Below are 12280 nucleotides of genomic sequence, written 5' to 3'. Positions count from 1 at the left end.
TGTTACAAATGTGCATTATCTGCACAGATTTTTAAGGATCTATTCTAAGTGCATTTCTGCACAATGAATAATGGAAGACAGCTCAAGCCATGATTGCCACTCATGCCACCCAAGTAGGCAGATGGCAAATAAATCTCACTCATGCTTGACCTCTTCAGTGCAATGGGAGTAGTTAACTTAATATTCAGTGACCTCTCCACTCAGGCCTACAAAATATTAATAGATGGGAGCCTTGGAAAAAAAAATGCATTGAAAAGTCAAGCAGAAAGTGTCTTACAAAGTTGTTAGTTCAAGTTTTCCATATTTTATTGTGATAAACTTACCTACGTGGTAATTGTAAATGTCATGACATTTCTAAAATTTGGTTTATTAGAAGAGGTTACATCTTTGGGAGGATTAAGAAACAGTTTTCCAACTAATTGTATTGTCAATACACATTCACCTCCATTTAATTAAAAATTTAAATTTGCTCACCAACTGTGCTTGATTATTATGGATCAAATATCTTCGTTTGCCCAAAATTTGTGACACTATTTAAGCAGGGCAAGAACAGTAAATAACTCAGGTATTTTCTAGTTTGTTCTTTGGCTGGTGGAAGATGTTGTGTCATCATAGCACATTATCAAATGAGTGCCTGTGTGTATAATGCTGGTGGCTCTCGTCTCGCCTCTGGGCAATGCATTACAACAGGTAATTACACAGCTTTCCTCCAGACAGACTTCTAAATAGCTCTCTCTGTCTCTCGTCTAAGAATCCTTGAAGGCTTAATGCATCAACACCGCAACAAATAAAGGCAGGATGCTTACAACAATTGCTTTCCTATTGCTGTTGTTCAAAGAGTGATCAAATGGTAGAGTTACATAAGATGTTTTCCCAATCGCTTGTTTAAAATAATTGATTTAGTTTCGTTTTCCTCAACTCAAATAAACTAAACACTTGAGGTTCATTTTCTATAAATGGCTAAACAAATCAACTTGTCTCTGATTGATTACACTGCTCCTTCAATCTCTTAACCTACCATATCTCCTTATTTTTGGTGTCTTCTTTGGTGGCTCTATTCTTTCTTCCAATCTGTTTTCTGTCTCAGGCTGACTCTAACCCTGTCCTGCCCTATGGACTTGAAGAATTTCCCAATGGACATTCAGACCTGTACCATGCAGCTTGAAAGCTGTGAGTTTTCATTTCTTCTTCCTCCTTTATTCTCACACTTCTTTATTTTACATCTCCCTTTGGTTCATATTTTTGACCTTTTGCCTGCCTTGCAAAGTGTCTAATATTGTTGCATTCCAAGAAACAACTATCAGACATGTAAGTTTGTTTGTTTTGAGTTTATATCATTCAATCGGCTTGTGGTTGTTATTAATAGTTAAAAAATGATTGTTCAGCCTTTTGAGTTTATGTATCATGGTGCTGAAGAATCTCCCCCGGAAGGCGAGGTGTAACTTAGCAACAGTAAAAGATGGTCTCCAAGCTTCATTTGCTTGCAGCAAAACCACAAGTGCAAACATTAGTCTCCAAAAAAAAAAGTATTATTCGCCATCTCGTGCTTGCGTAGCTGCACTCCAGAGAGCATGAGAGGGCTTGAAAATGGCTGTATAAATGCACATTATAATGTCCTTAAAGCGCTTATTATCATTTGACGTCATCTTTGTGACATTTGTTGGCTTTTTGGTTAGACTGTTTTAGATCACATTGTATTTATCAAACACAGGTTCACCATCATTCTTAAAGCCCCCCCCAATTTAATATGAAAGGAAAATACGCCCATCTTTATGTAGAAGGTAAGCCAAGGATCAACATGGATCAACTTTAGCATCTTGGAGCATAAAATCTTGCGCTGTTTACATGTATCAGGTGCATATTTAGGCCCCTTCACAAGTCAAAAGGGAAAAAAAAAAAAAACATCTTTAAACATTAACATCTATCAGAGCTAATTTTCATTGAACCCATAGAGCTATTGTTAACTTACAGCCGATACTGCTACTGACAGCTGACCTGTTGTCATTTCCAGGGTATCCAATACTGCTACTTTGTCAAGGTTGAGAGCATCTTGGAGACACTCAACATATTAGAGTTAAGAAAAGACAGTTTGGCTTAAAATCTACCCTTTCTCAGCACTGATTTAAAGACAGAAAAAAAAAAAAAAACTAAAGCGTATACAGCGCTTTACAGTGCTAACACAGAGGAAGCAGTAAGCATTAAGGAATTAAGAGTGGCAACATATTCTACATCAGATATGCAATGTGAGAATTATAATCTTGACCTTTCTGGTAGCAGTATTAAAAAGGGAGCTTAATGATTATAAAGTGTTTTTTCTTTTAACTGTATGTAACATTTACCAAAATAGAGAATTTTAAATATGTACAGACACTTAAAACCTTTTAAAATGTTACTGCACTGATAACTTAGAGCAGGAATAATATCCTGCCCTTTCAGCTTTTTCTTGCCTTTAGCAGAGATAGCATCTGCCCTCATGAAACCAATTTCCAGGATATAAATAATAAAACTTTAATTCAGTGTCCCTTTTATTATATGTGACCCAACCCCTTTACCTAGAGGTGACCCCTTTCCCCATCAGAGGGACAAAAGTATTCAAGTTTAGCAGATTGCAAAAACAAGCGGAGAAGTTGTATCATAAAGTCATTTTTAGAGCAGTATTTTCTGCAGAAAGTAACTGAAGCTCAGTACTGGTATTTATCTGATTCAATTTAGACTAAAGTTTTAGAAAGAAAGAAAAATTCAAGTTATAGAGATATTCATACAAGGAGTCCTCTGCTTGTCCAAGAAGAAGCATGACTTATTTCTGCAAATTAACAAGGGCAATCATTAAAAAAGAAAAAGAAAAAAAGGCATGAAAACAAAAGAAAAAAAACATTTTGCCTTTTCAGTGTCTTGGGAAAAGATACAGTCAATGATCTGATGTGCACGTAAAAGGTGTGTATGTCAGAGTAACCATCAACGCACTGCCATTAGAGGAGATGTAATCATTTCTGATTAAAAGCCTAGTGAGGATACTTGGCCTTGTGTTGACAAGTGCTAGTATAACACCCAAGGGTGTGATCACCTTGGCTAAAACTTAACGTTAAAAAGACATTTTTTACATTTTACGGTCACTACTTGAGCTGGCAACACCATCTGCTCTGCATGAAAAAGAGCAAGAGACGAGTATGATAAAGAAAATAAATAAATAAAAAGAAGTCATCTTTGAGGTTTGAGTGAGCCAAGGCCCATCTTCTTTTATGGCCTCTCATGCCATGGGCATATATAGATGTTTAAATAGAGCCAACCATAGGACACTGCTTTTTTCTGATACATCAAAGCCTGATATATGCAGCTTATAACACTTTGTTTTGCCTTGAGCCAATAGTGTGGAGTAACCTCAAATCTACTATTTAACTTATATGATAAATGAAAAGCAAGACCAAGACGGTAAATGTGAAGCATAACTGCAGCTGCATCGAGCTTTTACTAGATGAACGATTTATAAAGATGAGAAAATAGATGCGTGTGATGAATGGTCATTACTCTACCTTGCTGAGATATTCCAGACATTCTGGCTCATGAATTTTCTTTTCATTGCTAATGAACACTGTGTCAATTATGTTTTGATGTCTGTCAGCTATAATTGGCAGACGAAAAGACGACCATTTCATTAGCTTTGTAACACAGTGGTATTCCCCTTGTTTGTAGCAGGAGCATGTGCGAATGACAGTGAGATCTTCCCAAGAACAGGATAAATGTGTTTTAGTGGAGGTGTTTTTTAGACTGGTGATACAACATTGGGTGTAATATCTTGAATAATTTATGTATTTGTAACTCAGGCCCTACAGGGTCTCATGAGACATTGGTATTATTCAGATCTTTGAAGAACTCATTGTTGTTGCATGCAGTGTGCATTTTCAACAAGGGAGTACACCCCTCAAAAAAAACTAAAAAATACCATACAAATGAACATGTAAAATATATGCATATGCTGACAGGTCATATCTAAGTGCTACTCAACATTATACTTTCAGCTAGCCTCACAAATGCATTATTTATAGATGTATTCCATTATTGTACAGTTTGTACTTAACAGGTGCCTCTGCAAGAATACAAACTTATCAGCTCAGTGTATGGGAACACATACAACATCCATCACGTTCTGGACCTTTACGGTGTCAAACATGATGGTAAAAAGTAGCTGCTGATGAGCAAAGGGCCATTACACCACTACAGTCCTCCAAGTGTGAGTTTCTTCTCAGAGTCTCATTAGCTGAGGTTTAAGGAAGTTTTCTTATGTGCAGACTTTATACAAGATCTTGGTGAAATATATAGTTAATGAGGAGCAAACGGAAGAAGATGGTGATTACAGGAATATTTAAACGCTACTGCAGTTGGTTATGCAGTTCTTTGACATATGCAGTGAAAGAGACTTTATAGTAAATATTGAACATTAACATTCAATTGAATGAGTCATTCTCCTGTCATAGGTGAAAATGTATGATATTTGATGATATATATGTTTGTGTATATATGATGCATACAAGTTCAGTAGTGATAAGGAATTTCAGGATCGGATGCATTTCTAATACTAAAAATGCTAAACATTTAGCAAATCACTTATCACTAAAAATTACTCCCCATTTTTTCTTCTTCCTCAACGGTAAATTCAGTTTTACTTTCGTGGCATCAGATCATAACAAGTCATATCAGACACAGAAGATAGAGTTAAGAGAATATGGAGAATATTAAAGACCTGGACCCTTCAGAGAGGGGGATCTGGTGGCTCAATTATATCCTCCTCTGAGGTGCAGTTTGCTGGGTTGGTTTAGGTCCACTTGTCCCTCGTAAGGTAGGGGTCACTGCAAATCAAGTGCTCCGAGTGATCACCTTTAATCTATAATGAAATATTTCTATCCTCATGGGGGTAGTCTCCACCGTGAATACAACGACCCCATCCATAGGGCAAGAGGGGTCACTGAATGGTCTGATGAGTATGAAGTAATGATGTAAATCCTATGCTATCGCCTTCACAGTCATAAGATGTCAACTCTGTTTAATACATGTTATTGTGGATCAGTGTTACACAATTCACTTCACAATGCTCCTCTATGTGAGGAGAGTAAAGACATCTTTATATGCTTGACAAAAACCCTAAACACCCCCTTCTGTTCAGACCCATGTTTAATTAGTCTTCAGTACAAGCGTATGTCTATGAGCTCCAACTCTAATCACTTTTCATGTAAACATGACACCCTGGTGCACACGCTAATTTTCACCGTCAACCAGTCCACAAACTAAAGGGGGTGGGATGGATCCATTTTACTGTCTGCTCAGCAGCTGTTGACTCATCCTGCATGGTAGGACCAACTCCCCAAGTCTAGTAAAGATTTCTCCGGAAGTCGAGCTCATCAGAAATTGTGGTCCAACGTAGCCTGTAAGATAGTGCTTTCCATTTCTGTTCTAGTGTGTAATAGTCTACACTGTTGGCTCTAGCAACAATTACTGGAACGCATAGTACCAACACAATGAAGGTAACCGCATTGCTTCTGACAATGGGTCAGTGATGTTTTTCTGGGTGTAACCATCCAGATATGCACACATATTTGGTCTAAAAAGGATACAAGTCAAAGGCTCATTACTTAACATTTCTCTTGTTATAATATCTTCTTTGTACTCTTTGTTCTCTTTTTACAGTTGGTTACACCATGAATGACTTGATATTTGAATGGCTGTCTGACAACCCTGTTCAAGTGGCTGATGATCTTACCCTCCCCCAGTTTGTGCTGAAAGAAGAAAAGGATTTAGGCAACTGCACTAAGCACTATAACACAGGTCCATTATGAAATCCAGTTAGACTGTTGAGAAACCAATGACCCAATAAGTACCAGAATTCTGCATTATATTCTTTGTTATACTTTATTTCAACCTTGCTGCATGATTAGGATTATATGAAGTCTAATTGCCTTTTCCCAAAATGTATATTCAAGCACAGCCCATTTGTTTTTAAAATGTATCACATCAGGCACAGGCACTTGAATATCCTATGTCATGTGCCTGCAGGTAAATTCACTTGCATTGAGGTGAAGTTCCACCTGGAACGGCAGATGGGTTATTACTTGATCCAGATGTACATCCCATCCCTCCTCATCGTTATCCTCTCCTGGGTCTCTTTCTGGATAAATATGGATGCTGCACCAGCCAGAGTCGGTCTGGGTATCACCACCGTGCTAACAATGACCACACAGAGCTCTGGGTCAAGAGCGTCACTGCCAAAGGTTAGTCTGCACACTGGTGGCCAATATGTGCTCGTACTCAGGGACAGATGGTGTTCGTGTGAAAGCAGATGCAAACTGATCAGGCATAACCCAGAAATCAAGAGAAAAGCGAAAGCCTCTTAATAAATGTTTGTTATTTTGCAGAAGTAATGATGTAGTTCGTTGTAACCAAATATGTGTGAGGGCAGGCTAGCATTATATGATGCCATCAACAAAAAGGTCATTGAATAAATTAAATAATACAAACTTGGCATCAACTCTGGCTGCCTTTCAAACTTTAGACTTTGACATTTTGTTTTGACACTTCCTGCAAAAGATTATTCATAATTTAGAAATACCATCACCTTTTCTTTTGGTGCTGTTATTTCCAGTCAAGACCAACCAGACCGTTAAACAGTGGCAGATAGTCTCTTATGTACAGTCAATATTAAAAGCATTTTATTTGTGCCCTCCAAAGCTGGTATAGGGGTTATTTGGAGGAAGATTTGAATTGGGACAATATTCTACAAATGGGAAGCATTTTGTCATTGCATACTATTTTTTTTCCATGAGGCAGATCTTGATTCAGTAAACGGCTAGACGCAGATTTTGGAGAGCATGATGGATGTTTAATTTCCTGTTTGTTTTGTTTAGTTTTTTTCCCCTCTCGGTGTTTGTATTTGTAGCAGTCAGCAAACTGCTGCTCAATTGGGTGAAGTCTACATGCATTGCCTGCTCAGTGAGCATTGCTGATGTGCTGTGACACATTTTCTCGTGAATGACACAGTTGGGCTACACCCCAAGACTTGGCCGTGTTCTGTCTTATAGCCATGTGTCAACTGCCCACAACCCACTGATTCATTCCAATTCTAGGTCACCTCAAATTTGTGTCAGTGAAAGCCAGAGCTGAGAATCAGTGGGATTATTAATGACATACAAATTATGCATCAGTCTTATGGATTGGCTATGGATTACTCTGTGACCTTGTCTTTTCACAGGTGTCCTATGTGAAGGCCATTGACATTTGGATGGCAGTGTGTCTTCTTTTTGTGTTCGCTGCCCTGCTGGAGTACGCAGCAGTTAACTTTGTCTCAAGGCAACACAAGGAGTTCATCAGGCTGAGGAAAAAGCAGCGGCAGCAGAGAATAGTAAGTGCAAACTGTGCACACACTACAATAGCTAAAGTCTGCTTCCAGAAAAATAACATGGACATTGTCTCAAGTTAGCAGCCAAAAGTAGATTCCAGAAAGTAGTCATGAGGTACACACACCCAATATAGACAACACAAGTCCTTCTATAGCCTTGACTTGTGCCTCTTGTTATTGTGGCACTCAATATATTCAGGAGCTGACAACAGCATACTACAGCTGGCTGTCATATTGCATGAGGAAGATCTGCTCATTTCAGTTCAGCTCATTTCCATGCTGAGCACCGACCTGTGAGGAGCCTTGTGATCCTTCATCTTTGTCACTGCATCTGACAAGGAGCAAAGCCTTTCCAGCAGCCACCAGCATCATGGTACTGGGATCCCTCAGCTTTACACCAGTTAATACTTTTACAGTGGGGCTATACAGTATGTCAGACTATTTAATGACTGGATGCAGTAAATAGTTGCATAATCTGTTCAATCCTCAAGATGATGTATAGAACAATAATGTATAGAGTCAGGCTCATTCTCCTTTACTTTGATCTCTATGCTAAATAAGATGTCTTATGACTGTTGCTATATATACTCATATATATATATATACACACACACATATATACACACACACATATATTTGATGATGGAAATGTCTAATTGATCCGTAATTAGTTGATGTAAGGGAAACCTTTATTTCCCCTGGGTCAATACATTAAAATTAGGGTACACAATGATATTCATAGACCAAGGAACAAAGATTACCCTCTCACCACCCCACCTCTTACACATTCAAGAGTACTGGCCTCAAAACAAAATTACTGGTTAGATTGACTATGAGTTACCCGTCTAATCACAGGCTGTGGTCTCACTTATAATATCCTCTGCAACATTTAACCAAGAGCATCATGTATGTTGCCAACCACCAAGTAATGCAAGCAAGATGAGACAAGACCAACAGTGAGACGTGAGAGTTATTCAGGAAATAAGCACACCTCCCAACACTGATCTGCCTCTTAACTTGTGCTGTTACAGTGTGAGAGGGCATAAAGTAAATAGCCTGAGAGCTCAGACCACACACACACCAAAGTGAAACCTTTTATTTGACTGTCATTTAGTGCAGCAGTATAGCATCATCTGAAGCTGAAGTTATGAGGTACAGTGGGAGAAGATTGGATAACCTTGTGGAGCGATATAGATTTACAATATAAATCTAAATAGCACCCCAAGTGTGTGTTTGTTTGTTTGTTTTTGGGTTTTTTTCCCCAGACTTTTTGAGTTCACTTTTTGAGTTGGGGGTGACTTCAGACACCAAAATATATGCTCTCAGTCTACTTATTTTTCCATAATAGACAACTCTTTTCTACTCTAAGTTTGTAGCCGTTTATATTAAATTGCTAGTTCCAACTTAAACCATCTTAAAGGTCTTTGTGCTTGAGCTTGGTATTGTGCTGCATTCCATTCAACCACATGCCTCCTGAACTGGCTCTATTCCCCTAAATAACAATTTTAAGAGGTGAAAAACAGAGGTTTTACCCTTTAGAGCTACAGAGAAGACATCTTGAAAGGGCTGGGCAGCCTTTCAGACTTGCAGCCAAGTTCCCAGTAAATGCAGAAGAGCCCAGCAAATTTGCTGGGCAGTCTGCCCTCCTGCATCAACACAGAGGAAAGCCACTTATGGTCTTTCAGGGGAAAAGACTTCTCTTGTCCGCATCAGTTACAGAATTACTCCCACCAAAATGTCTGAGGTTGTAAATCATCCATCTGAGAGGTATTGACACTTGACAAGATGCATTTCACTGAAGAGAGGTTGTGAATCTGATTGAGCATACAAAACCTAAACTAACTCAAGCTTAATCATTGCCATTGTCTAATCTTGTGTTTGGCACATTAGAAATTTCAAACAGCTACTATTCCACATAGCCTTCGAAACTATGAAAATAAACTGATCTGTACTTTATTTATGGTCTTAACAGAAACAAAAACTGAACCGACTGATAATTCCCTCTTTCTTCAAAGACAGTTCAGTTAAAATCTGCTAATAATGTCATATCATTTCACTTAGAGCCTCTGAGATCATCTGCTGTTTTGATCTGAAGCTTGCATATATTTTCACTACATTTCTGTATAACCAGGTAATTCAGCACCAATGATTTCCTCCAGAGCAACCAAACTGTCTGAATAAAGAGCAGTAACTGTTGTTTCGATGTTTCTACCTTCCTTCCCATTGGAGGAGATTGGGAGTCGGGTTGGGAGTGTTGAGTCGTTGCAGAAAGCCAGTGACATCCCTGGTAACAACTCAGCCTACAGGAATCTGAGTCAGCACTGCAGCACCTGTGCAAGGGTAAAAGAAAAAAAAGAACCCTGTGTCAACCCTGACCTTCCAACCCAATTTTTGTTCATGCCTCCAGCCTCTAGAATTGATTGTGTTGTGAAACTTTCACCTCAAACATGAATTTATCCTGGCCCTTCTACCACAACCAAATACACATTGTGCTGATCTCACCCTGTCTCTATAGCCCTCTACTTCTGACCTTCTGTTCCTCTATACCATTATTATTACCAACTTGGAATTATTTCCCTTTTTTGCTTCCCCAGTGTGTACCCCGTTTAAAAAGTTTATTGAATTTCCTCTTATTTTTTCCATGTCAAAGTTTCAATCTTGCTTTTCAGGAAAACCTAAAAAAAAAAAATAATAATAATCAACATTTACAACAATGTAATATTTGCCAAATTCTTTTAAATCATACACATAGTAGATGAAAAAATAGAAACTTATTCACCGTCTCGCTGAGAGAATGATGAGAATATTGTTACCTTTCCAACACAGTCATGAGAAAAATAAGCACAACTTAAGGACATCGTTTTGTAAATTTTTTATCGTCTACAATTCAGATGTACATAACAAAAACATCTGCACATGTAGTATTTTTCAGTAGAAAAGGTAAATGACATCAGAAGTTAGTATTGCCCCTTCTTGCTGAATTAACTTAAATCAATGAATTTTTCAGTGACTCAGTCTCTATATTTTAATTTGATTAAATTCTGGGTTGATTTGGTTGTTACATTGCCCTCTGTTTCTTGTTTTTGAGGCAGTACTTGGCAAATGTACCATGGATCGTCATCCTGTTGGCAGATCCACTTAAAGTTCAACTATAACTCGCAGACATTTGGCCTGACGTTGCGTCCCAGCACTCTAATTCAGAATTTGTAATTAATCCAAAGACAGGAAATTGCCCATTCCTTGAGGCAATGAAACAAACCCAAACCACAATTCCACTAGTAAGAAGAAGCTCTTCTCCTGAAAAGCTGTTTTTGTTTGCCTTTTTCCTGTTGGCCTTCCCACTCAGATCAACTATTTGCAGTTTCTTTAATTGTGCACTTTGACCAACAGTTTCTCATGTTTACTTAAAGTTTGGGGTTCTTGAAACACTGCTCAGAACACTAGTTTTGGACAAATTTGTCAGCTGTAAGGTAATTTGGATAATTTTTCTCCCATAATGAAGCAGTTAAGGACTGTCCTTTCAACCAAAGACCAACATCTGCTCAGTCAACACTTTTATCACTACCGGGTCAGGTTTAGACAATAACATTACTTGGTTGCGGTTTGAATACATTGTTTACTTCACCGTTAAGTTAAGATCTTTATTTGCCATTTGTACACATACACTTGGCCTGGGTACACGGCAATTCTTGTGCAGAGCTTAGAGTCTAAGTCAAAGTCACGTGGCCAGACAATACCAAAAGAAAAAAAAAGCAAAGTTGTTCAAATATAAATGAAACTGCACATGAAGATAAGAATAAAAAAAAAAAGAAAACAATTCACATTACAGTCACGACCACAAGAGATTGTGTATTCTTTGAATGTAATTGTTGTCCATGCTTGCCAACATGACCAAATGGGCACGCATTTTTTGGAGAATGAGGCAGTTTCTGAAACTGGATTTTAGGGTGTGAATGTTTACTTAGTTTTTACCTGCCACCAATTTGTTTTCTTTCAATATATTAAAAAGATTAATTGATTCAGAAAAGGGAAAAATGAATAAATGGACCAGACATTTATTTTTACAATACTTATTCAGTTTGAGAGTGACATCAATATTCTCGGCAATATTTCCCATAAAGTCCAATGTTTTTGATGATTGACACCCAAACAAGAAAACAGTTTGTTACAAGCAAAGACAGCGATGAAAAATTCACAATAACTTCATTTTCCACCGACCATAATGTGATGGTTAGAGTAGGTTCAACTGATCCTAATTCAACAAATCAATGTGTACCTGCTGCAGAGAGCACAGAGCAGAGTGAGCACCTATTATCTGAAGAGAAACGCACCATTAGACTTTAGCACATGATGTACTGTATCATTTAAGAAAGAGTAGGAGGGATAATTAAGCTTTGCTGAAAGAACTTTGACTCCCTATTCCTCTGTTGTATGGTGCAGTTTGTCATTTGGACAACATACAATAGCCATGAAGTTATTCACCAATAGGCAGCTTTGAAACGAGTTAGGTTTATAGAAAATTAACTTTGCAGATTAGTGTTCAGCTAAACAGTGAAGGTCCAAGCAAAGGTAGAGGTAAGGTAGAAGTAAGGTAGAAGTGACCACTGTTTGAGAAAGTGTTCTAAAGACAAATTTGACAGTAATAGTGCAGCAGAAGCCAATGTCAAATACATTAGTAGCTTGACTTGCCTGACAGAAGAGGTTGGTGTGTCTGCCAAATCTGTCCAGCAAAAGACAGAGTTCAGCAGACTATACCAGAAAGCTGCCAGGGTCAGTGAGAAAGAAACCGAGAGGTAGGATGCAAGGATCAGAGCTTTCAGGGCCCTTCACACAGACTACTAATCATCCAATTTAGATCACACATCTTCACTTTCCACTGCTAAAGTGAAGCTCTCC

The 12280-nt window shown here is 38.2% G+C and overlaps 2 protein-coding genes across 2 annotated transcripts in view; one reads left to right on the top strand and one right to left on the bottom strand.

The window, feature by feature from the left end:
• Window positions 1-12280, bottom strand: part of LOC140317856 (magnesium transporter NIPA2) — a 221549-nt gene that overhangs the window by 155063 nt on the left and 54206 nt on the right. The window lies entirely within an intron of this gene.
• The window catches only part of glra4a (glycine receptor, alpha 4a), a 52745-nt gene that overhangs the window by 38854 nt on the left and 1611 nt on the right, over window positions 1-12280 (top strand). The window contains exons 5-8 of the mRNA XM_072395386.1: window positions 1088-1170; window positions 5680-5817; window positions 6046-6260; window positions 7238-7387. Coding sequence (XP_072251487.1) covers window positions 1088-1170; window positions 5680-5817; window positions 6046-6260; window positions 7238-7387 — 586 coding nt within the window. The remainder of the gene's footprint in view (window positions 1-1087; window positions 1171-5679; window positions 5818-6045; window positions 6261-7237; window positions 7388-12280) is intronic.

This window comes from Leuresthes tenuis, unplaced genomic scaffold, assembly GCF_036924035.1.
Source record: "Leuresthes tenuis unplaced genomic scaffold, fLeuTen1.0.hap1 SCAF_11, whole genome shotgun sequence".
NCBI lineage: Eukaryota > Metazoa > Chordata > Actinopteri > Atheriniformes > Atherinopsidae > Leuresthes > Leuresthes tenuis.
Note: the sequence above shows the minus strand (reverse complement) of the source record. Positions and strands in the feature narration are given on the sequence as shown.